General features: G+C 31.1%; 2 protein-coding genes across 6 annotated transcripts; one reads left to right on the top strand and one right to left on the bottom strand.

The window, feature by feature from the left end:
• Positions 1 to 889: 889 nt before the first annotated feature.
• On the bottom strand, positions 890 to 9,280 carry LOC114368854 (probable ADP-ribosylation factor GTPase-activating protein AGD14). 5 transcript variants are annotated; one of them, XM_028326123.1, is made up of 15 exons: positions 9,107 to 9,280; positions 8,732 to 8,849; positions 5,956 to 6,017; positions 5,418 to 5,505; positions 5,253 to 5,314; positions 5,076 to 5,172; positions 4,523 to 4,906; positions 3,711 to 4,029; positions 3,390 to 3,628; positions 3,145 to 3,309; positions 2,948 to 3,046; positions 2,628 to 2,711; positions 2,012 to 2,174; positions 1,871 to 1,916; positions 890 to 1,537 (listed from the first exon to the last, which is right to left on the bottom strand). In XM_028326123.1, exons 2-15 carry the CDS (start codon positions 8,828 to 8,830, stop codon positions 1,405 to 1,407), a joined length of 2,040 nt encoding a protein of 679 aa, XP_028181924.1. In that variant the 5' UTR covers positions 8,831 to 8,849; positions 9,107 to 9,280; the 3' UTR covers positions 890 to 1,404. The 5 variants fall into 5 exon arrangements, with proteins under 5 accessions (XP_028181924.1, XP_028181923.1, XP_028181925.1 ...); XM_028326122.1 differs by having other exon boundaries at positions 2,945 to 3,046; positions 9,107 to 9,279; XM_028326124.1 differs by lacking the exons at positions 5,253 to 5,314; positions 5,418 to 5,505 and having other exon boundaries at positions 2,945 to 3,046; positions 5,076 to 5,214; positions 9,107 to 9,279.
• A 6,711-nt stretch (positions 9,281 to 15,991) lies between these two features.
• LOC114367601 (protein SODIUM POTASSIUM ROOT DEFECTIVE 2-like) lies at positions 15,992 to 17,860 on the top strand. The gene is made up of 3 exons (XM_028324791.1): positions 15,992 to 16,747; positions 16,990 to 17,065; positions 17,414 to 17,860. The coding sequence occupies exons 1-3, from the start codon at positions 16,553 to 16,555 to the stop codon at positions 17,548 to 17,550; spliced, it is 408 nt and encodes a 135-aa protein (XP_028180592.1). The 5' UTR covers positions 15,992 to 16,552; the 3' UTR covers positions 17,551 to 17,860.
• The last annotated feature ends 4,828 nt before the right edge of the window (positions 17,861 to 22,688 follow it).

Raw genomic sequence — 22,688 nt, 5'->3', positions numbered from 1 at the left:
AGTTTATCTTTTAGTCCTCTATTTAATATCATTTTTAAGTGTACGTGATTTGTTATGCGGAGATTATAAATTCCACGTGGTGTATTTGTTTAGGTCCATGGTGTACTTATGACGTAAACCTTACAATATCATGTGAAAAATAACGTGCACCCCATTCACTTACATTGTCTGGTATAAGAAGTTGATATCATTTGCCCTTGTGGTAGTCCTTGCAACTTTATGGCTAGATCCAACACCGGCCACGTTTATTTGGTCCAAACACTAGCAACTTGAACTACATGTCAAACCCATCTACATCCACCTTCTCGACCTGATTATAAACGTGATTGTGTAGGTAAAGGACCATGGTTGGTGGAAATTGAGGTAGCTTTTGCATTTGAGGTGGGTTAAAGAAGATAGGCAGTAACAGTGATAATTCATCCGAGAGTGACACCCTAAAAAAGCGAGACCTAGAAAGAACGTGAAAAACTTGAGTGTGTGCAGATTCGGAGAGATTGGATTTCAGATAATCAACAAATGGTGGGTGGTGTGGAGAGAGAAAAGGAGGAAATGAGACAATGTGAGATCTTTCTAGTCATGCCATATGTTAACTTTACAAGACCATTAAGTCCACACAATGAATGCACAGCGTTTGTATTTATATTTTAAGGAGGGCAATTAAAAATATACACATCGTTATCTTACAACCCACTTCCACCGGCTAACAGCATGACTGATTGGTTGGCAGATTCTGCTCATAATGCTTCGTTGGGAGTGAATGCCTGGGCTTCTCCCCCTGCGGGTTGTTCGTTAAACGATACTGTTATTGAATGATGTTATGGGGGATCTTCGACCCTCACTGTGTTAGGGCAGTTGTATAGTTTTGTTTTTTGGCCTCTGGCCCTCCCCATTACAAAACAAATAAGATGATTTCATTTCATGTACTATCCATAAAAAAGAAAATCCTTACCAAAATTGCAAGATTACAAAATCATATAATATTGTAAAACCAAAAAAAATAAAAATAACACAAGTAGGGGGCACCAAACTAGCAAACACCACCAACCAATCTATACTACAAATTACAAATGAACAACACATGGATGCACCCACAAAAAAGAAAGAAAAAATTATGTCTCCTCGAATGGTTCTCTGCACCCCTTTCATTCATCCGTTCCTCATCTCACTGTTTTCCCCTCTTCCAAGAAGGTGGATTTTGTCTTCACCATTCATATAGAAATAACAATTTACACGGCCAAATGCAAATATTTGACTTCAATCCAGGGATTACCACAAACCTCTCATTATGCGTAAGTGTATCAATCTGACAAACAACAGAAAGCGAAGCTGAAACTTGCACATATTTGTACAAGGAGCAACAAGTTGATGCTTGACTTTACAATTTCAGGTGGACAATTCTTCACATTATCCGAATGGGTTCCCTCCTGTAGGAAATGAGTTAGAGGTGGGAGTGTTTGATAACCTACCGATCAGCTGCTGATTTGGATTTGACAAGCCAAAAACAGCTCCTTGGTTACCAAAATTCCCAACTTCTTGCCTACGCATTCAGTTAAAATCATTGAGTAGCAATTCAAGTAATGGTGAACAACAAATAATCATATAGATGTTAACCATAAAACTGCAATAAATTTCCCCTTGAACAAGTCACTTCAAAAACTAGGAAAAAAAAAATCTCAGTTCTCATTGATAGCACCTAACGTTATAACATATAGTCATCTACCCACATAAGAAACAGTGATGATAAAATGTTTTAGATGCATGATTTGGTACATATAAAGGAATGAACCCAAAATGAGTTTCCAAGAGCTAGTATACAACCAAACCCAATATAGCCTGCAAGACATGTTATCGTGATTAAAGAATAGTTTACCTTGGCATTGGCATGTTAGTCGGAATTTGTTGCTCCATATATGCCCCTGAGATTTTCACTTGATTCAGAATACAGATAAAAAAGTAAACTGACCTTAGGCATAGAACAATTAATTAAAGAATCGTAAAACGATAAACATACTCGGTCCCAATGCAGTTGCATGCATTTGTGCTTGTGCAGGCAGAAATGATGATGCTGGGGGAGGAGTCCAGCCATGTGTTGGATTACCCATGCTTGAAGGGTGCACTGCACCAGCAGGTGGTACACTAGGCAGGGCACCTTGCAAGGATGACATGGAAGGAAACTGTATTCAAGGAAAACCAACCAGAAAATCATCAACCAGGATTTTTTTTAAGAAAATTTTCCTGAACAAAAGCATAAAGGAATTCTAAAATTTGAAATAACAAATGAATTAATATGCTACAAAGTTAGTACAACGCATTTCAGTGTCTTTTTGATGTGAAGAGGTCATACAGAAAACAAAGATAGCAATTTTCATTCTTATATATAGTTCTGCTAAAGGCAAGATGTAAACTTCAGAGAGCAACATACAGTAACCAATGATGAAAAAAAATATTTTGGACTCAATAATGGTCAAAATCCAAACCATCATTTATCCAATAGGATGCACCATAGAAAAGTAAAATCATTAATTACCAAAATTAAATGTGGTTTTAAACTTTTAATACAATATTTATGCATTACACCCCAAATAGCACACAAAAATATTTTAAATGAATGAATGAAAATCACATACAGTTGGGGCTTGATTTGCAGTTGGTTCACTGCTGACATCAAACGGATTTGTTGACTTTGATGGCTGTGGAAAACTTGGCACAGGCTGCAACGTGGGCAAACACTTATATGAGAGAAATGCTCACACTAATGCATTAGCCACAGATTGAGCACGTGTTTGGTTTGATTATTTTTGGGAAAAATAGCCTTTAAAAGAAAAGGAAAAAGGTCTTTAAGAGTAAGATGTTGATTGTATGCTGTTTTGAACAAAAAGCAAACTAATCCAAACACACTAGGATAATCTGGTAAGCTAATTATTCTGGATTTTAATAGTACTACCACATTATTGTATTGCATTGAGATACCCATGCCATGGGGAACACCCATTTGCCAACCTAGGACTGGAGCAGGGAAGGAAGAATATTTTACAGTGAACAGATCCTGCATTAACCACAACTAACGGTAAGACAACAAATATACACATGCAAGTGTGCACACAATTTAGATGGTTGTGAAATAAAATAAGGACTAAAAAATACCTCGGGAAGTTCTTTCCTTCCACTTGCTCTAACTTCTGCAACAGGAGGTTGTGAAACAACACCGGATATAGTCTCATTGGCAGGCTTTGAGGCATGAGGGTATGTATGTGGCATTGGTGTGCTTGGATGCCCTTGCACTGTGGGTGCAGAAGGTACATTCCATGGCTGCAAGATATTTCCAGGAAAGAGTGAAAACAAATACTAATCTGAAATTGACAGACTAACATTCGAAATGACTGCCAAACCTGATTATTTGCTGTTCCACCTAATGGTGGTATAAATTGTTGTGTACTAGACTGACTAACAGCAACAGGGAAAAATGGTTGCTGCTGTTGCAAATTGGCCCACTGTCCTGCATTATTAAGAGGTGACACTGATGTCAATCCAGGAGACGGTACTGAAGCATTGCTGGGTGGGAAAGCTGAGAAACCGCTAACACTTGCAGCTCCAGAAGTAGAAGTAAGAGATGATGCTGGAATAGGTCCTGCAGTAAAACAGATGAGTTGTCAGTTCTTGGTAATGATATCACAGTGCCTTAGGAATAGCTGCTGTGACAATTAGATCACCTTGGACTCCAGAAACTTGAGCAGGTAAAGATGCTGGCACAGACAATTGGGACAACATTGATTCAAGTGGACTTAAATTTGAGGAGCTTGGAGTTGCTTTTGTTGCAGGAGCAACATCAAAAGAGGCCCAATTGTCATTACTAGAGTTTGCTGGCTGCACAACAGGTTGAAGCACAGTAGTTTGTTGGGCTTGAGGAATTGATGGAGCTACTGGAGGTTCAGGATCAGCATCAAAATCAATAAGGCTCTTAGTAGTCTCAAGCTTTACATCTAATGGGTTTTCATTGCCAGAAGCCAAGCTACTGGAAGATGCAGTTCTCTGAAATTATAAACAGTCAGTTGTCATAAAAATCAAGTTTGGCTACCCTACTAAACTACAGTGTCCAAGCAGGTTAAGGGAAAGAGATGTCAAAACAATTCATGCTAAAAAAAAAGACAGTAAACACTGGGACAGATCTTGCAGAATATTAACTATGAACTCTAATGAACATTTAGTGTTCATGCTATTGTTGATTGACTAGATTCCTATTGTTCATCAGATGCTTGAATAAAATCTTCAAGTATACAATGATAACAAATTCACCAGCAAAACAGTACGTTAAAACAAAAAAAAAACATTTTTAAGGAAATAACAGAAAAATATCAGCTTTGACTGACAAAACAGTGAATTTGTTATGGCATAGAAACAATGATAAACAGATCACAGATAAACACTGAAGAAACTCCACAGCAAAGGCAGGTCATGTAGCATCCAGCGTCAGGATTCAGAACCTAGGTGGTAGAACCAAATGGACCATCATTAATAATTTCACCTGTGTTGGTGCTGACCTATCAGCAGGTCTTCCACTGTTTGTTTTGGGTGGTTCACTTATCCGAAGAGGCACTACATTTTCTCCCAAAATATCTCTAACAGGTCGGACCACAGGTGGGCTTGAAGTATCCACATCTTTGGCTCGCTCAGGAGATTGGCTTTCCAACTTATAATCTCCATCTGATAATCTACGTTCTTCACGGCGCCAATCATTAATTATTGGAGGACGACCAGGACTTCTCTTATGATCACCATATTGCCTACTGTCTTTATCATATTCAGGACTTCTTCCACCTGGACTAGATCTGTCACTATAACGACGTTCATATGTGTCCTCATAATGAGGACTTATAGATCCTCCTTGATAAAAATCATCTTTGTCACCCTGTAAAACATGCAACATATGAGAAGAGACAAGAGTGTTAGATTTAGCTGTGATATATTCAAGCAACTCTAAAGAAAAACAATAGTGTGAAAAATGAAATTGAAATTGTAACAAACTGAAATATAAACTTAAAGATGGTGAATCTAAAAGGGGACAAGAGATATCTTACCGGCTTGCCTCTTTGTGGTTTGTCGTTGGTCTTGTCTCCAGTGAATCTTCTATCCACATAAACATGTTTAATAAAGTTTCGGAGCCTGTCAACATTACTGGCACCAACCATGCTAATAAGAATAAATGAATGATGGATCCTGCAGTTGTACATAAAAACATATAAACAAGTAGTTACCTGCTATCAGGGAAAGAATGACGTAGTGCATCCCATTCTTTAAAATAAATTTCTTTTGCACGCTTCAAGTATTAGAAAAAGCAGAAATCAACTTAAGAAACATATGATATCAGGCCAACTGGAAAGATATCTAGCATGAGTTTTAGCATAAACCGGCATCTATACCTGATTCCCTCCTTCTTGAAGGGCACTAACTTCTTGTGAAGTAAACTTAGCCATTGAAACTGATTTTACTCGATGAGTGAATTCCCGGCTATAAATCAACACAAAAAACAGTTGACTTTCATAGAAAAGTGGACACTAGAAATAAAAAGTTATTATTTTATCTCTAGTACAGCACAATATATTTTAAACAAATGCAGTTTATGCACACAAGGCATATGAGAGCATGCACATTATTAGTGTTACGTGAGATTTATTCCCTGCCAAAGGAAAATCAGATTTTTGTAGGCATATAATTTTATGAAATCCAACCCATTACAAACAGCAGTCCAACATATACACAAAGTACACAGTTAACAGTAAAAAGACAATTGAGTAGAATTTTATGAGCAAAACATTCGGCAAAGCATTTAAACAAAAGCAAATGGGAAAACACAGTCCACTAAAATTGGCAGTATTGATCAGCAAAGCAAGCCATCATGAACCATAAGAACATGTAATCAACTCAAAACCAGTGTACAAAAATCTTGTAAGGACTTACTGTATTCCACTGCAGTTCGTGCAAACAAACGTCCAGAAATTTATGCACACATATTGTGGCCCCTTCCAAAAGAGAAAAGAAAACAATTAATATAACAGACCAGTCACGATATCAAATGCAATAATTTCCTTGCTAGAATAAAGCAATCAAAATGCTCTAAAATTTCGTTAGCTATTATGTTAGGATATAAGGAGAAGGGAAAGTTAGTTAAGATTGTTAGACTATTGATGAGTTAGTTAGTTAGTTAGAGGGGTTTATTAGACATAAATAGAGGAAGAAGGATAGGAGAGAGGGAGATCTTATCATTTGTAGATTGAGCACTAGCTCTTTGTGAAGGGGAAACCCTTGGAGGAGAGTTTTTTTTCCTATTTTCTGTTCTTTTCTTACTAGTCAATAAAATTCTTTCTTTTATTTCTCATTTCAATTCTTGGTTCCTAACAAATTAGCGACACTTAAAAGTCCACAAAATGATTGGAAAAGAACTCGAGAAGAGACTCAAATTTATATCTTTGTTAAGGATCCTGTTTTTGCATGGAATCTAGGGAATGGCAGATAGGTGATGGGAACTGTTACCATCCTTGCAATTTTGTAGTCTACATGCTACAAACATGACATTAAATACAAATGAAAACAATGAACTGCCTGGCATTGAAATAAAGCCCATCTGCCACAGGCTATGGGTGAAGCAAAATCTGTAAGATCAAGGAAATTTATACTCTCAAATACCACACTGAACTTTTCTTAGAAATCTATTAAATATATTAAATGCTTGTTATTCAATCATATCAGTCCTAAAGCAAAGGATCAAACAATTTAGACACATCCTTAAATAACTTATAATTCAATTTTTGCAGTTAAAAAAAAACTTATAATTCAATTTTTGCAGTTAAAAAAAAACATATAATTCAATTTTATATGATCTATACACATTTCCCAACATGCACTAGAAATTTTAACCTTTCTCAGAGACCTTGAAAATTAGTAGATTTTTTTTTTAAAATACAATCCATTCCATTGAAACCCAAATCATTTAGTTACTGTTCATCACATGAAAATATTTTTTAACTCGTTTTTTATTCTGAAATACTCAGTTAATAATAGTTTCATTCCCAACGCAGCCTAATCCGGGTACTCCCGTTTGGATGTTTAGAAATAGTACTCTGTACTCATTGGAAATGGATTCAAATAACTATTTAAGCAAATTTGAAATATCTCAAACAACTAACTGTAAAAAGCTTATTGTTTCATCTCAATACTAACAACAAATTTTGCATTGCTTTTAACCAAAGATGGGAAATTAGGGTCTTCAAGCTATTTTCAATAATATCATCTGAACACAGGTCGATATGAGCAAGAATAAACTCATCAAGCAATTTTTAGTAAAACATCATCCAAACACAAAATAAATCCTCATTCAGAGTTTATGATGCCAAATAAGCACTTATAGCTAAAAAATCCCATTTACACAACTAATGTGAAGAGCCCAAAAATGATTTTTAGCACTCTTTTTTCATGAAGCTTCCTAAAATAAAATGAATATCATTAATACTATCTCAATAGGAACATTTCTCGTAGAGTGATGTAAAATAAGGAAAGGCAATAACAAGACAGTGTCTGTCATTAATCTTTAATGACGATGCTTTAATAACCACAAAGAGAAGCGTTCATTATTTGGTTTCCAATTACAAAACTGATAAGCCCGAGTGACTCAATGCTCAATACAGATACATGGGAGTGGGTCATTGCGGCAGTGTGGGGCGACAAAACGTCTAACGTGTTTCATTTTCTAATAGCGGATGAAGCGGCTGTGATCGTGCTTCTGGGGAAGTTTTGGGTCTGCATCACTGAAGTCCACGTGATGTAGTTCATTCTAGAGGTAGTCTGTTAACCAAATTAAATTTTTCAGTCATGGTACTTTTGTTTGCTATTCAAATACATTGTCGAAAGGGAAAGATCGAATTAGCTCTGGTTCAAGAAGCCTAGCCTTCTGTCTTCAGAATTCTACTGAACAAGGTTGATCCACTTTACTGTACTATAAGCAAGTCAAATTGGAAGCCTTTTCAGGTGCATAAACAAAAATGTGCCTTCCAATACAGAGGGGCTACTCTAGTGAGTCAAAGTCCTAGCTAAATAGGGAAGCATCAGAAGCATCTAAAGTAGAATAATCTGAATCCGTTGAATAGGAAGCCTTTGATCCACTTTCTGAGAGCACTGAATCATTCTATTCGAAAAAGGAGGAAAAAATGCCATAGCACCAGCACCTGAACGCCTACTCTTACTACTTCAGTTTAACACCTCTTATCTTAGGATTGGCTTGATTGTGGCGCGGAGCTTAAAAAATCTAATTTGATGTCCCTATTAACAGAGCTTACATTTTTAATCAAGTAAAGCCTCACTTTAAAAAATACTACACATCTAATCCCAAACTCCAATTTTCAACCATTTTACTCTTAAGATGAAAGACTCAGTGTTTCGCACTGGCATGCCATTAACAGGCAAAACCATATCATAGCGTTAGTGCCCGCCACCGCAACACAGTCCAGTAACCTTACATAAATAAATAACAATATGCTGACCAAAAAAAAAAAAAATAACAATAATCCATGGCAGTGCTACACTTCCACTGCTCACTTCTCACTTCTTCGATTTATTCTCACGCCGTTTAGCTTCTACTTTTTATTTCTACTCCACCGCCGAGTTAGTAGCAACTTACATTCACACGCTCAAAACAATCGAACCATAACAATGCATCATATCCACCCGTTTAACAACTTACCAGACTGTTGCAGTTAACGCATCTGCGATTATGTTGAAGCTTGAGAAGACCTCGAATCACGCGCTCGTTCTTCTCATCTTCCTTCATGGGACTCGCCATCTCCTCCGCTGCTTCAATTCTGCACTTCAAAAACATCACAACAATCAATAAACTAACAATTCAAAAGCAGAAAAAAGGAAACGAATGGGAACAAGTTCGAAATCATGCATCTAAAAATCCGAAGAAGAGAAAGGGAACAAATTGGTGATTTCTTAGGCAACAATTTTCCGCGGAAACGGAAAAGAACAGATCTGAGAATAAGAGTGATGTGCTTTTGAGAGATTGAAGAAAGTGAAGTTTGAAGTTAACTAAACCCTAAGGAGTTGAGGAACTGACCAGAGGAAAAGGTTGGAGACTTTGATTGAAGAGAAGAAAGAGGGATGAAGCAGTCAGGCACCACCGAAACAGAGAGAGAAAAGAGTCGCAGATTTCTTCGCTTCGTAATGCAATGACGGCTTTGTACAGCTAAGAGAGGTTTTAGCACCAAAATTCGGTGTCTTTAGTCGGTAAACAGTTACACCCTTCTCCATATACATTTTGCAGTACTTTTTATATTTCTTCAGAAAAAGCTCATGTTTATTATATAATATTTCAAATAAGAGAATAATCAAATGACATTATACTAATAATTATAATTATTATATTGTTTAATAATTTTATATAGCATGTAAATTATTATATCAAATTTTATATAAAATTATTTATGTCGTTATATATTATCTTAATTATTTATGTCAAATTTTATAAAAAAAATTATACATTAATAAGAAATAAACAAATTATTTTTATTATAGTATATTTTAAAAAGTATATATTATATCGATTCTAATATATATTAATGAAATGTTACACAATTTTTTATTAATATAAAATTTGATAGATATAATTTATATGAGAGGAATTTTTAATCTAATGATAAATTTTAAAATGAAATTATTCAATCAGAAATTATGGAATAATATAATTATTGATATAAGTTATATTGGTATTATTTAATTCATTCTCATTAAAATTTTATAAAAATTATTAACAAATATATAACATAATAATAGTTATAATTAAAAAATTGTTATAATGATCAACGGTTTGATTTTAATTTATTGTTGTTGCTCAAATTGAGCAAGATTATATCTTTGTTAAAGATAACTATAATTTGTTAAAGAAAAATTATAGAATTATCTCGTTATAAAATCATTTTAAAGAAAGAAGGATTGTACATTAATAATGTAAAAAGTTTTATAAAATCATCTGGTCATAATTATCATGTATGTTAGGTTTGTTGACTTTTATGTAATTCAAATAATAATTTGTGATTCGATCAATACATAAAAATTAAATTTTTATTTTAAATATGATTATTAAAATAATTATTATAAATGATTATTCAAGATTCAAAGGAGCTTAATTCTTCTTTACATGTTTTTTTTATTATTCTTCTTTTTTATTATTCTTCGATTATAGCTGAAGTTTTACCTAAATAATTTATATTGACATTTAATTGTAACTATAGGGATTATTGAATTGAAATTCAAATTTTGATTGACAAACTCTTTTTTTAGTGAATGATTGACAAATGCTAAAAACTCAAAAAAAAAAAAAAGACAAACGCTAAAAGAACTATCTGTAAATTTTTTCTTTTATATTATTAATCAATCATAAATTAAATTAAAAAATTATATAATCATCTAAAAATTCATATTTAAAATGTTTTATAATTAATTGATAACAATTATTTATTTTCTTAGCAATATATGAAAATTAAAATCTTAATTAAAAACTTGTATATATTAAGTAGATTCTGATAAAATTTGATAATTAAATAAGTATGTTTTTTTTATTTAGGTATTAGTTTAGACCGTTTAGGATGTAATGGAATAAGATATGGCTTCTCTCTTTTTCCTTTTCCAACTTTTCTTGTACTGCTCATCTAAAACAACATTGTATAACAGTTATGTTAATATTTAATTGTGGATCTACTCCATGAAAATTATAAAAACTATGTAGGTTTGAAGGGACAGCAGAAAAATCAAGTTTAATGGAGCAGGAGGTATATTTTAGGAAAGATGAGAATGGAGTGATATGATTTCGATTAGGCATAAACAAAATGGGTATAACTATTAATTTAGTGGTCATACATGACGACTATCATTAATATGCATGACTTAACTTCTGAAAGCTCAAGATCATAGTTTGATTACATGATTTTGAATTTCTCTAAATCCAAACTAGACATGCTATGTAGACAATAAACATCTCATTCTCCGTCAAGGTCTTCTTCCTCCTCAACGCAAATGCCAGACTGGTCTAATTGCTTGGATTGAAAAACTAGTGACTTTACCTCTCAGTTCATCTTATTCAACTCAATTGCCATTTTTTCAATCAAATTAGAGGCAGTGCCCATTTAATCCACGCAAAAAAATAAAAATTATCTTTTATTAAAATGATCACCAATTGTAAAAAAATTCTAGTTGTAAAAAAAGAAAGTCACCACTTACTAGTGGTGGTTGCAATCCAACCCTACGTCAGATTAAAAAAAAAGGAAATGAAAAAGGAAAGAAAATTTTAAATTTTAAATTGAATAGAAAATGAAAGGAAAAAAAGTTTAAATTTTTGTCTCGTAAAATTAATTTTTTCTCTTATTTTTTTATCCAATCAAACAAAAAAAATAATATCGTGATTTGTTGTGTTTTCCTTTTTTCTATTTTTTTTTTCTTTTTACTTTTTCGTCTTTCAATCGGGCCATAAATGTAAATATAAGAAGGATAAAATTGATTTCAATAGAATATGAATGGTAATTAAACGCAAACTTAATGAGTATCCATAGGGCATTTTTGAAGACAGAGCATAGCACCATCCATTAAGGGCATTGCAGAAGCCATGATTGGGTTTGGTCATTTTTCTTTTTCTGGATGCAAAATAAAACCAACCCATATTAGAAATTTGAAAGAAAGAAAAAAAAACACAAAAGAGGGTATATATAGAAGAGGTGATATTACTCAATAAACTGTCGCCTAGGATGCGTATAGAATAAACTTGTCTGACATGCTACGACCAAAATCCTTCAATTTGTTGAACTTGTTCCTCCATTTTTCATAGTCTCATCCCTAATAATCACTCTGGTTTTTCTTTAAGAAAAGTATGAAAGGGTCGAGAATTGTTAAATTGTAAAGTCCATTTTAAAAACTTTTTAAGAATTTTTAAATTGAAATAAAAACATAAATACAATTACTCAAAATAATAGAAATAATGTGGTGTTATTAAAAAAAGTATCTTAATAAAAGAATTGTATCTTAATAAAAAAAATTGGTTAAGAAATTAAAAGAAAAAATATTTATTATGAAAAACATAAAAAAATTATAAACAATACAATTTTACGTATGTTAATAAAAAAAAATTCTTCTTTTAATTTTTCAACCAATATTCCAAGACATTGATTAGTATTTATTATTAAAAATGTATAAAAAATTATATAATCACCTTTAACAAGCGTCGAAAATTGTTTGGAGTGAGTTTCCTAATATCCGGATACATCAGCTTGGCCTAATCACAACAATGATTGGTTTAATTAATTAGTTGATGTTTTTAATTGGATTGGAAGTTCACATGGGATTATACACAACCATGTTTTGTTTTCGGGATATGAGATGTTTTACACTTTGCTCATCCGCAGTTAATTATAAAGATTACAAAACAAGGCTTCCAATAACACAAGAAAATTTGTTAAACCAAAATGGCAGAGCAGAACAAATTATATTATACTGTAATCCTAGATATTTTCATTTTTGATCCTACAATTGAGATTCGAGCTGCACACTTACTTATAGTTATATAAACAACTAGCATCAAGTTTGTTTAACTATGAAAATATATATTTTTTGTTTAAATTAGATGTATTGTACGTTGAGTAGAGAGATAAGCTATAAGACACACCAAAGATAAGTTAAGAATTTAAGTTAGATTGTGAGTCTTCTTAAATCTTTTATGACAATAAGGGACTCACTTAAAAAGAATTAAGAACTCAAATTGAATTAAGGATATTTTTTTTTCAATACATCGTAGATGCTTTTGATTGATCAAATCAACCACCAAGTTCTTTGCCCCTTGAATGATAGCATTATTTATGCATTTGGAAACTACCTCTAAAGTTATTAATTAATTCATAAATGAATCATCTTATAAACTCTTATATTAGTTTACACACGAGATTCCAAACTCAAGTAACTACTAGCTACAACCTACTACTTCAATATACTAGATTTAGACCCACAACACGAATACTTTTTTTAAACTTATTAAATTAAAATATTATATTAATATCAAATTGGTCAAATGTATTATAATAACATAAAAAAGGTTATCATGTACAGAGGTTAGATGGGTGACTAAATTTTTTGTAGCTTCATAGGTCTGATCCATGTAATAATATATGCTATGCCATGACATTTTTTAATATAACGCAAAATCTTTTTAAGTTACTAGCTAACACTAAAGTTAAATAGATGGAATGGTTAAAAATTAAAAACTTAATAGTTTTAAAGAATAAATTATTAATAAATAATTACATTTTGAAGATTAAATTGAAACTTGGTACACTTTTCAATTATGAAAAATGTTTTACTCGATATATTAAGCGACTGACTGGTAGCAACGTAGCAAACTATGGAGTATGAACCTCAGTCCATTCTGCTTCTGTTATACATATTGCATTAATTCCTCTAGCTATGTTTCTATCATTATAAAATTAAAGAAAAAGTATTTTATATAATTCTTTTACTGTAAAAAAGATAAAATTATAATAATATGAATAAGTGAAATAAAAATAATATAACTCTAAATTAAAGGTGTTTCATGCAAAATGCTATGAATACACTGCAACGTGTTTGGTCTTTATGAACTAACGCAGATGCAGTACAAGTGGCCTGCAATCACCTCTTAGCTGCTATTTCTTTTACAAGGCAAGCATATATTTTTTTACGATAGAGAATTTTGTTTGTGTTAGGTAAAATTATAACAGTTTTTCTTGAATATTTAGTGTATGTTGGATAGAGGGAAAAGAAAAGAGATAAAAGTAAAAAAAAAAAAAAAATTGAAAGTTTTGAATTAAAATAAAAAATAAAAGTGTGAATTTTACAAAATTTTACTATTTATTTCACTTTTTTTTATCATATTTCATGTCTACTAAATGAAACATTAATGTATGTGTATCAAGAACTCAAATTTTTAAGACTATTTTAATTAAATTAAAATAATCTTATATCAATTTATTTATGCATGTATTTGGTAACAGCGGTTACTGATGTGAAGTGACCATGAAGTGAACCCTACATTTGTCTAATCTGTTAGGTGTGTCTGAGCTTCATGTATAACCACTTAAAGAAACTCTCCCTCTTACTTTTTATTATCCATGCAGAAGCAAAACTCATGTGACTAACACATACCTGACACATTAGTTAGCCCTTAGCATTTGTTTTTCAAAATTCTCCTTCTGCTTCCATTGAAAGGTTCCACACTGTCACATGGACCAACCTGTAGATAAAAGAGCCTTTATTTAACGCAATTATTCAATGATTCAATAATTCGTAAACGCTTCTTATAAATCATGGCGTCCAATAATGGCTGCACCTCCTGTCCCATCTTGCGCCATCATATATTCAAGGTGAAGACAAACATGTCCACAGCGTCTCATTCAGGTCTTAATAGGTCTCAATTACTTATTCGATCATTTGTACCGGCCCTTTGCCTTTTAGCCACCTAAAACTCAGTTTAAAATTGATGCACCGATCACCTTTTTTTTTTTTTTTATTAAGTATCCGACATATTGGCACTACATGACATATTGCCACATTAATAATTATTAAGTATGTAAATTGTGATTTTCATCTCTTTAATTTTTTTAAATCCATGATTTTAGTTTATTTAATTTTTCAAATCCATAATTTTTGTTTCCTAAATTTTGATTATAACATTTGATTTTTATAGTTTTATAAATTAATGATTTTGATCCTCTTAATAGATTATTAACAAATAATTATGATTAATTGAGTTATTAAGATTAATTATAAATTAATTATTAAAAAATTAAATAAAATATTATTAATTTTAAATTTTCACATCACTGTGGTTCTTTGCTCCTGCCCAAATACCTCTTCTATTTTCACGTCACACACGACTCCACAGCACGAACATCACACTAAAATTAATAGTCTTTTATTAGTTTTTTAATGACTAATAATTTTTATTTAATTATAATTAATTTAATTATCTCTAATAATCAAAATTATTAGTTAATATATCAAAATCGCAAATTTATAAAACTAGGAAACCAAATGTTACAATTAAAAATCAAAGAGACCAATATATGAATTTGAAAAATTAGGGGACCAATATTACAATTCAACCTATTTTTTTAGTAAGAGTTATTATAATTTTAATTTTTAAATAATTTAACTATACATGATTCTTTTATTTTTAGAGACCACATGTATATCCTTTATGAGAGATAATCTTGTTTGAATTAGATAAAATTATTATAAACAATAAAATTTTACATTTAATAAGATTCAAATTCAAAATCATTGATTAAGATAAAATATGCCATGTTAATTTATCTGCGTATACACTCATAAATTAATTATATATGATTGGAGAATATAAAAAAATTTATATCATAATTCATAAAAAAAGCCCTTTAAAAAATTTTAGTGGCATAATCTATAATGTCAAGCATGCCAATATTTCGATCAATTGTATTTTCTAATGAATTAATATTAGGTCCAAGTACAGGGAGTGACTTATTTTTAAATGTTTGTATAGACTATTTAATTCATTTGTGTTGTCAGTTAAGCACTATACACTAATGTCATATGCCGGTAGTTTACTTTGTATCAACATCAGTGAACTAATACAACAGTCTCACCTTCTCATTAAAAATATTTGGCACACTTGTTCTTATATATTTGACTCTTTTTCAATTCTTATAGTTCATTAATTTGGACACATCACATGGATCTACATACATATTCCTTTCCTCCTACTTGGGCTAAGTCCCATCACATTCACTAATAAAGTTTGTCATTTCTATTTCCAATCCTGCGATCCCTTTATTCCTTTACTTATGTTCTCCTTCATCATGTGACCCAAGTTTCTCCTCTTTTAATACACACTTGTTTCCTCCATAGCCAGAATAGTCATAGAGAGACAACTCTTAAACCATGCTTCTCCTTTTATGACACTTTTTATTGTTTTTGTTTTTAGTGGGTTTGCACTAGAAAAAGTTATGAGATGACATAATGTTTAAAATTTATTATAATGTATTTTGGTTCACAAAATCACGTTTTCTAAACCCATATACCCATCATTCGATTCAACATAATTAAAATTTGTGAGTTTGTGACTGATAAGATTAGTAGTAGTATATAGTGACAATTAATGCCATCCTAGTTGCATCCTTGATTTTATAGGTTGGTCAGGTGCTTTTGGAGGTTCATCACATGACAATATCTAACCACACTGAAACAATTTTCTATTGTTATTTATTCCTCGTAAAATTTATTGGTTCTGTGTTGCTTTTGGCTTCCCCAATAAAAATTGACCTTAAGCTTATTTGTTGCCCCACTACCTTGAAGTCTCTCTCCTCCTTAATATAAGATATTATTCCTAAAACCCTGCTTTGGTTGAGATGAGACTCGAGACTTGTGTGGAAGGTTAGTTTAGTTGTTACAACTTTCAAGTGTGGCTTTCTTTCAACTCAGATTTGCCTGTGACTCAGAACAAGACTTAGAAATGGGAAAACTACGGAGGGTGTTGGATACCTTCTGTCTTTCTTTTGGTTCAAACACCTGTTTCTGCATGAACTCCATGGAGTTTGAAGATGAGTTTGAGAAAAAGCCCTTGATTGTAAGTGACAGTGATCATAAACTGAGATTGAAGGATGTTGTAGGTGGAAAGCAGACATTGGCTTTTCAATTGAAACCACAGGTGAGACCTTTTTTCTTTTTGTTCCAGCTCTTATTATGATACTTTGGTCTTTAACTATGTAGTCAATCTCACCTAGTAGAATAAGACTTTGTTGTTGATGTTGTTACAACAAATTTTCTAGTATAACATCATTAGTCCTTCTTCTCTCTTTCCAAAATGAAAAAAAGAAAATGCATGTTTGGTATTATATTATACATCTAGTAAGGGTTGATCTAATATCTTCCTGGTAACCAAACATGCAGATAGTGACATTGAGGGTGTCCATGCATTGCCATGGCTGTGCAAAAAAGATTGAGAAACATATCTCAAAGTTGGAAGGTGAGCATATTGCCATTTTTTCCATATCATTTATGTAACTTTTTAAGTATGTAACATTATTGATACTGGTAGGCATGTTAGCCTTTTGCTTTATCTTTTTTTCCTAAATTTCATCAAAAGCTAAAGCAAATTCTGTCAGATGTTGTTGAACTTGAACACTAAGATGAACAGTGGGGTTGCCCAAATGTCCACCACAGAATAGAGAATATGTTAACCTCTCCTTTTGACAACATCTGCAAAAAAGTCAACATTATTATTGTTCATTTTCAGTATGTTTTAATCTTGTTTGCTTTGTATCTATTTATCATAATTATAATTTCTGAATCTATCCACCTCTTTCAACAACAGGAGTGAGCTCATATAAGGTGGATTTGGAAACAAAAATAATAGTGGTTATGGGCGATATTCTTCCCTCTGAAGTGTTGCAGAGTGTATCTAAGGTGAAAAATGCAGAGCTTTTTAATTTTCAAGCTAGTAAGGAATAATTTTGGACGCAACATCCATCTTCATCAGATTCAAGTTCAACAAAGATATATGTTGAAACAGAATTAAGGAGCTCTTATTTTCTATGTGCTTTTTGGTGTTGTATATAGTTTATATCATGTTAATACCTATTGCCAAGCTCCAGAAATTGTCGTGCAAGAAAGAAAAGTTAAAAAAACAGAAGTGTTACTATTAATGTTTCTCTATCTAGGAGACTTGATATATATGTTTTAAGTTTTAACACATTTGTGAAGGTGCTCAGATGTAAGCCATTACCATTGGGAATTAAAATTTTCACGTCTGTTTGACCAAGTTGCGCCATAAATATATGTCATACTTCTTTGCATTTTCTGTTTAAATGTATCAATATCTCTGCTCTTTTTGAACCTTCTTTTTTGTTCTTTTGACATTCTTTTAGGGAGAAATTATTGTATGCTTCCACATATTTATGATCTTAGTCAACTTCTATGTAACACTCATGTTTAAAATCTTCTACCTCAAATTTCGTTCACAAATTATGCTCGTAGAAGCTGGAAACTAGTAGTAATGTGGCAGTGACCAGAACTTTTAGGCCACTGGAAATACTGACATATGATAACAAGGTAGACAGTTTAAGCAGTAGTCAAAGTTTGACTTCAAACTCTTCTGGGGTGACCACTGGTCAGTGATGTTTATACTTTATATTATTAAAGGCAACAAAAGATCTATAGTTATTGCTTGGAAAATAATTAAAAGGAAGATCCATTATGCACGGCTTCTATACTAGTTTGAATTACTAAACAAAAAATGTGTCACTGATAGCAAACAAAATAATTATATCATGGCCACAGACTAAAAGAAGCTTAATTGAGTCACAAGCAAATGTGTTAAATACAAATACAGCATGAAGGAGAATGGTTTTCCTTACTTACATTCCTAATATAGCCGTCACCATTAAATAAATGTATGATTTGTACTTACCCTTCTGTTCTTTGCCTTCTTTCTCACGTTATTGAGCTCCCATGTCACAAACAATCAAAGATAAAAAATGCACAAGTACAGCTTTTCAACACAATGCTCTCTGTCATATATCATGAGAAATAAAAAGGAGGCCAAAGAATGGGGAACGCATCTCTTACTTAAAGAGGGCTAAATTTGTTTCTAGCCTAATGCAGGACATGTGCAAGTTATGAAAAGAACAAGGTACATGCATAATGCTAGTTTGAGAGGTCCAGCCCTGTTAACTTTTTGGCCACGTGAATAGAATTAGAAACTAGCTTGGAAAGGTTTTTTTCTTAATCAAAGAAATGAGTAACATGTCACATGCATAACAAAAGGGATAAGGGGCTTAATTATCCTTCCAAGATTTCAATTTTGAACTATGAATATTAATAATAGAGGCTGAAATAATTTTGTCCTATTGGGTAGATTTGTTCGCCTCTTTACATCCTTAATTGGGTTTGCACGAATTAAAAATGATAAAATAGGTCAACATATTTTGATTTTGATTTGCTCCTTTCTCAACCTAATTGGAATGAGATGACTCACTTTGAAAAATATGACTTAAAAAATAGAGTATGTCCTATTTATGGGTGAGTTATTCCAATAATATATATATATATATATATATATATATATATATATAAAACTAAAAATTATCAAAGAAAATAGTATTGGACTTCTACTAACTATTATCCTTATCACATGTTCATCTAATAATTTTTAACTACATTATTTTATTTTTCAGTAAAACAACTACATTATTTCATTTAATTTCTTTCAGGGACGAATCTATAGAGTTACAAAAGGGGGAATTTCTTTTTATAGTTATTAAATATTTGATTTCTAACAAATAATTATTTAATAATATATAATATAAATATATTTATAATATAACAATAATAACTAGTGTTAATCATATATCTATAGTCTAGTCTATAGTCTATTTATTGTATATACATCGAAGAATAAATTAAAAAAAAACATTTACATATGACTTTCTCACTAATTTTGTTAATTAATTATGTTTTTAATTACTAAAACCAATTACTAATTGAGTTTATAATTTACCCATATAATCACAAATGGAGGAGAAGAACTCAAATCAAACCATTGTCATTATCAATCAATTACTAAATTTATTTCTAATTTACCCATATAATGGAGGAGAAGAACTCAAATTACTCAAATCATAATATTATACATTATCTTGTCTAGAAGAGACCCTTAAAATTAAACACCTTTGGGTCATTAAAAGTGAGATAAAATATATCAAAATACATAAATATGACATGAAAACTCATATAAAAATACAGTCAAATATTAATTTATCGACCTCTTCACGCTTGAGCATTGTTTGCCCTCAAGCAATTATTTTGATTTATAAATTCAATTAATTCTCTCTAGTCAAGAAACTTGTAATAGAACTCTAGTGAAAAAAATAAAAACAAAGAACAATAACAACAAGTGATAAGGATACAACAAAAATTTTGAAGAAATTCATTAGGCTTTAAATTACATATGCATATAATTCTCAAAGAACTTTATTTCACACAGTTCTCTATCTCTCTATTTTCAGGTAATTAAGTATACACTCAAATCACAATTCAATGGATATGTTCACAAAATTGTTCATCAATCAATTCAACTCAAACAAACTTTCAACGATCCTAAACAAGTGAGACAATTCAGGTTGTAATGGGATTATGCTCATAATATAAGGCAGATACTAAAGGAAATATGCAACAAAAGGCTCAAACACAATCGTTAATTAGTAACTTAAAATCCAAGGAAACCAATACATTTTCTTTTCACATTCTGCATTCACCATGCTTTTCATTAAATTCTCAGTTCTTCTCTTTTTTTTTCTTTTTTTTTCTTCTATGTTTTTCAAAGGTCTTTGACCCTTCTTTCTTTATTCATGGGAGAAGAAGTTGAAGTTTATTTGTCTTTCTCATTTGTACAACCTGTACCATCATTGTTCATTCCCCTGCACTTTAATCACCAACACAAAATTTATACAAGAAAATACAAAATAGGGTGACAAAGAATATTCAGTAAAGCTCCAAATGGACAACTAGGGCAAAGATACATCAATATTTTGATTTCATAAAAATGCCCACACAAGCCTCAATGTTTCAGAAAAGTCAAAAGTCATCCAAGGATATGTTTTCTTATTGTTTTTGAGGCATGGTTGTAACAGATTAAGCACTAATTACTTGTTGTCAACTGACTTGCTGTAAATCCACTTTTTGTGTGTATTTTGTGAATTGATCTACTATTACCATCAGATACAATAACCACATGACTTAAATTTGTCAATTATTATGTGTATGTTGTGAATTGATCTACTGTTGTTAATCCATTGAGTATGCAATTCTGACTATGCAGTACATGATTACTTTCTATTGGATTTGATGCAGGTCTGTTATTGTTAAATGTTGTTTGTGTTGTATACTACTTTAAAATTTTGTTAGCAAGCATTTGCTCTTAAATGTAATTTGTGTTGTGTAAGAAGGGACTAATCATATATATTGTTAGCAACCATTTGGCTACTCTGTTTTGTTGGAAAATGTTACCTTTAATCCAATACATGATTACTTTCTGCTGGATTTGATGTAGGTATGTTATTGTTAAATGTTGTTTGTGTTGTATATTGTTTTAAAATTTTGTTAGCAAACATTTGTTCTTAAAATGTAGTTTGTGTTGTATAAGAAGGGACTAATCATATATATTGTTAACAATCATTTGACTACTCTATTTTGTTGGAAAAGATTACCTTTAATCCAATACATGATTACTTTCTGCTGGATTTGATGCAGGTCTGCTATTGTTAAATGTAGTTTGTGTTGTATATTGTTTTAAAATTTTGTTAGCAAGCATTTGTTCTTAAATAAAATTTGTGTTGTATAAGAATGGACTAATCATATATATTGTTAGCAACCATTTGGCTACTTTGTTTTGTTGCAAAAGGTTACCTTTAAAGACTAAATTTTGATAATTACTCATTTCGAAGGATGCCACTACATACACCATTTGTCTATTATAGTTACATTAAATTTGTGTTATCCACGTGAAATGTTAGTTGCTAATGATTACTTACCAATGTTAGTTCTCAATAATCTATTTATCTATAGTTATATTAAATTTGTACAGAGGCTAATGACTATTTTACACATATGTAGGATGAGATTAACTGTTTTCAATCTGTTCCACAAGTTGAACAACCTTCAACTAATTTGGAAATTACTCCAACTCAAAATGTTCTAACTCCAAGTCATAGTAAGTGATTTTTATATTTTATTGATTAGTTATTGTTAAATTATGTTATGCATAACTAATCACTATTTATTATTGTTGTAGGAAACAATCTTCAAACCTCCACGATGTCAACTGCATTTAGACCACCTTTACTTGAACCTCCAACACCAATTCAAATTATAATGTTAGATGAAGTATCTCATGACAAGAACCAATCGAATTACATGAGCTTCATACCTACACCAAGAATGTCTAGCCACCAAAATTCGAAGAACTAAAATATGAGATAGATTAATCTTTTATTTATAGATACTAATTAATTATTATAATCTGAATAAATTTATAATAATTGATACACTAATACAATGTTTATTTTGGTATTTTGATATAATATTTATTTTGGATAATTTATGTTGTGATAGAAAAATTATTATTCATAATCAATACTATTGATATTATGTTTGTTATAAATTATTTTTGCAAGTGATTATTGTAGCGTTATACTTGTAATGATAAAAAATATAAAAAATTTATTATAAAATTATATTTTACTCATAAAAAAATAAAATTATTGACCGTTATTTAAAATTGGTGATTATTTTCATCCAAATAACCAAAATCTATCACATTTTTTTTGTGATTGACATTTTATTCCAAAAAAAGTAATAACATTTAAGTTTAAATAAAATGACTAACAATTTCCTCTAAGTAGAAAATTACTGACAATTTGATGCATATAAATTTTACTGATGTTTATATTCAAAAATGATTTCTTAATAATATTTTCGTCCACTCTAATCTTACAATTTTACTAACGAAAGTTGACGGATTCAAACTTTTAAAGACTAAATCATTTAGATCTCTTAATAAATATCAAAGTTGACATATAAAAATAAAAATA

Source organism: Glycine soja, chromosome 9 (assembly GCF_004193775.1).
Source record: "Glycine soja cultivar W05 chromosome 9, ASM419377v2, whole genome shotgun sequence".
NCBI lineage: Eukaryota > Viridiplantae > Streptophyta > Magnoliopsida > Fabales > Fabaceae > Glycine > Glycine soja.
This window is presented reverse-complemented; position numbering and strand designations above follow the sequence as displayed.

Coding starts and splice junctions, on each gene's coding strand:
- LOC114368854 (XM_028326122.1), bottom strand. CDS start 8,830: ATGGCGAGTCCCATGAAGGAAGATGAGAAGAACGAGCGCGTGATTCGA. Junction 3,629..3,710: donor TCAAGTTTCTGGAGTCCAAG/GTGATCTAATTG, acceptor GTTTTACTGCAG/GACCTATTCCAGCATCATCT. Junction 2,712..2,944: donor CAATGCAATACAATAATGTG/GTAGTACTATTA, acceptor CCCACGTTGCAG/CCTGTGCCAAGTTTTCCACA.
- LOC114367601 (XM_028324791.1), top strand. CDS start 16,553: ATGGGAAAACTACGGAGGGTGTTGGATACCTTCTGTCTTTCTTTTGGT. Junction 16,748..16,989: donor CTTTTCAATTGAAACCACAG/GTGAGACCTTTT, acceptor CCAAACATGCAG/ATAGTGACATTGAGGGTGTC. Junction 17,066..17,413: donor ACATATCTCAAAGTTGGAAG/GTGAGCATATTG, acceptor TTTCAACAACAG/GAGTGAGCTCATATAAGGTG.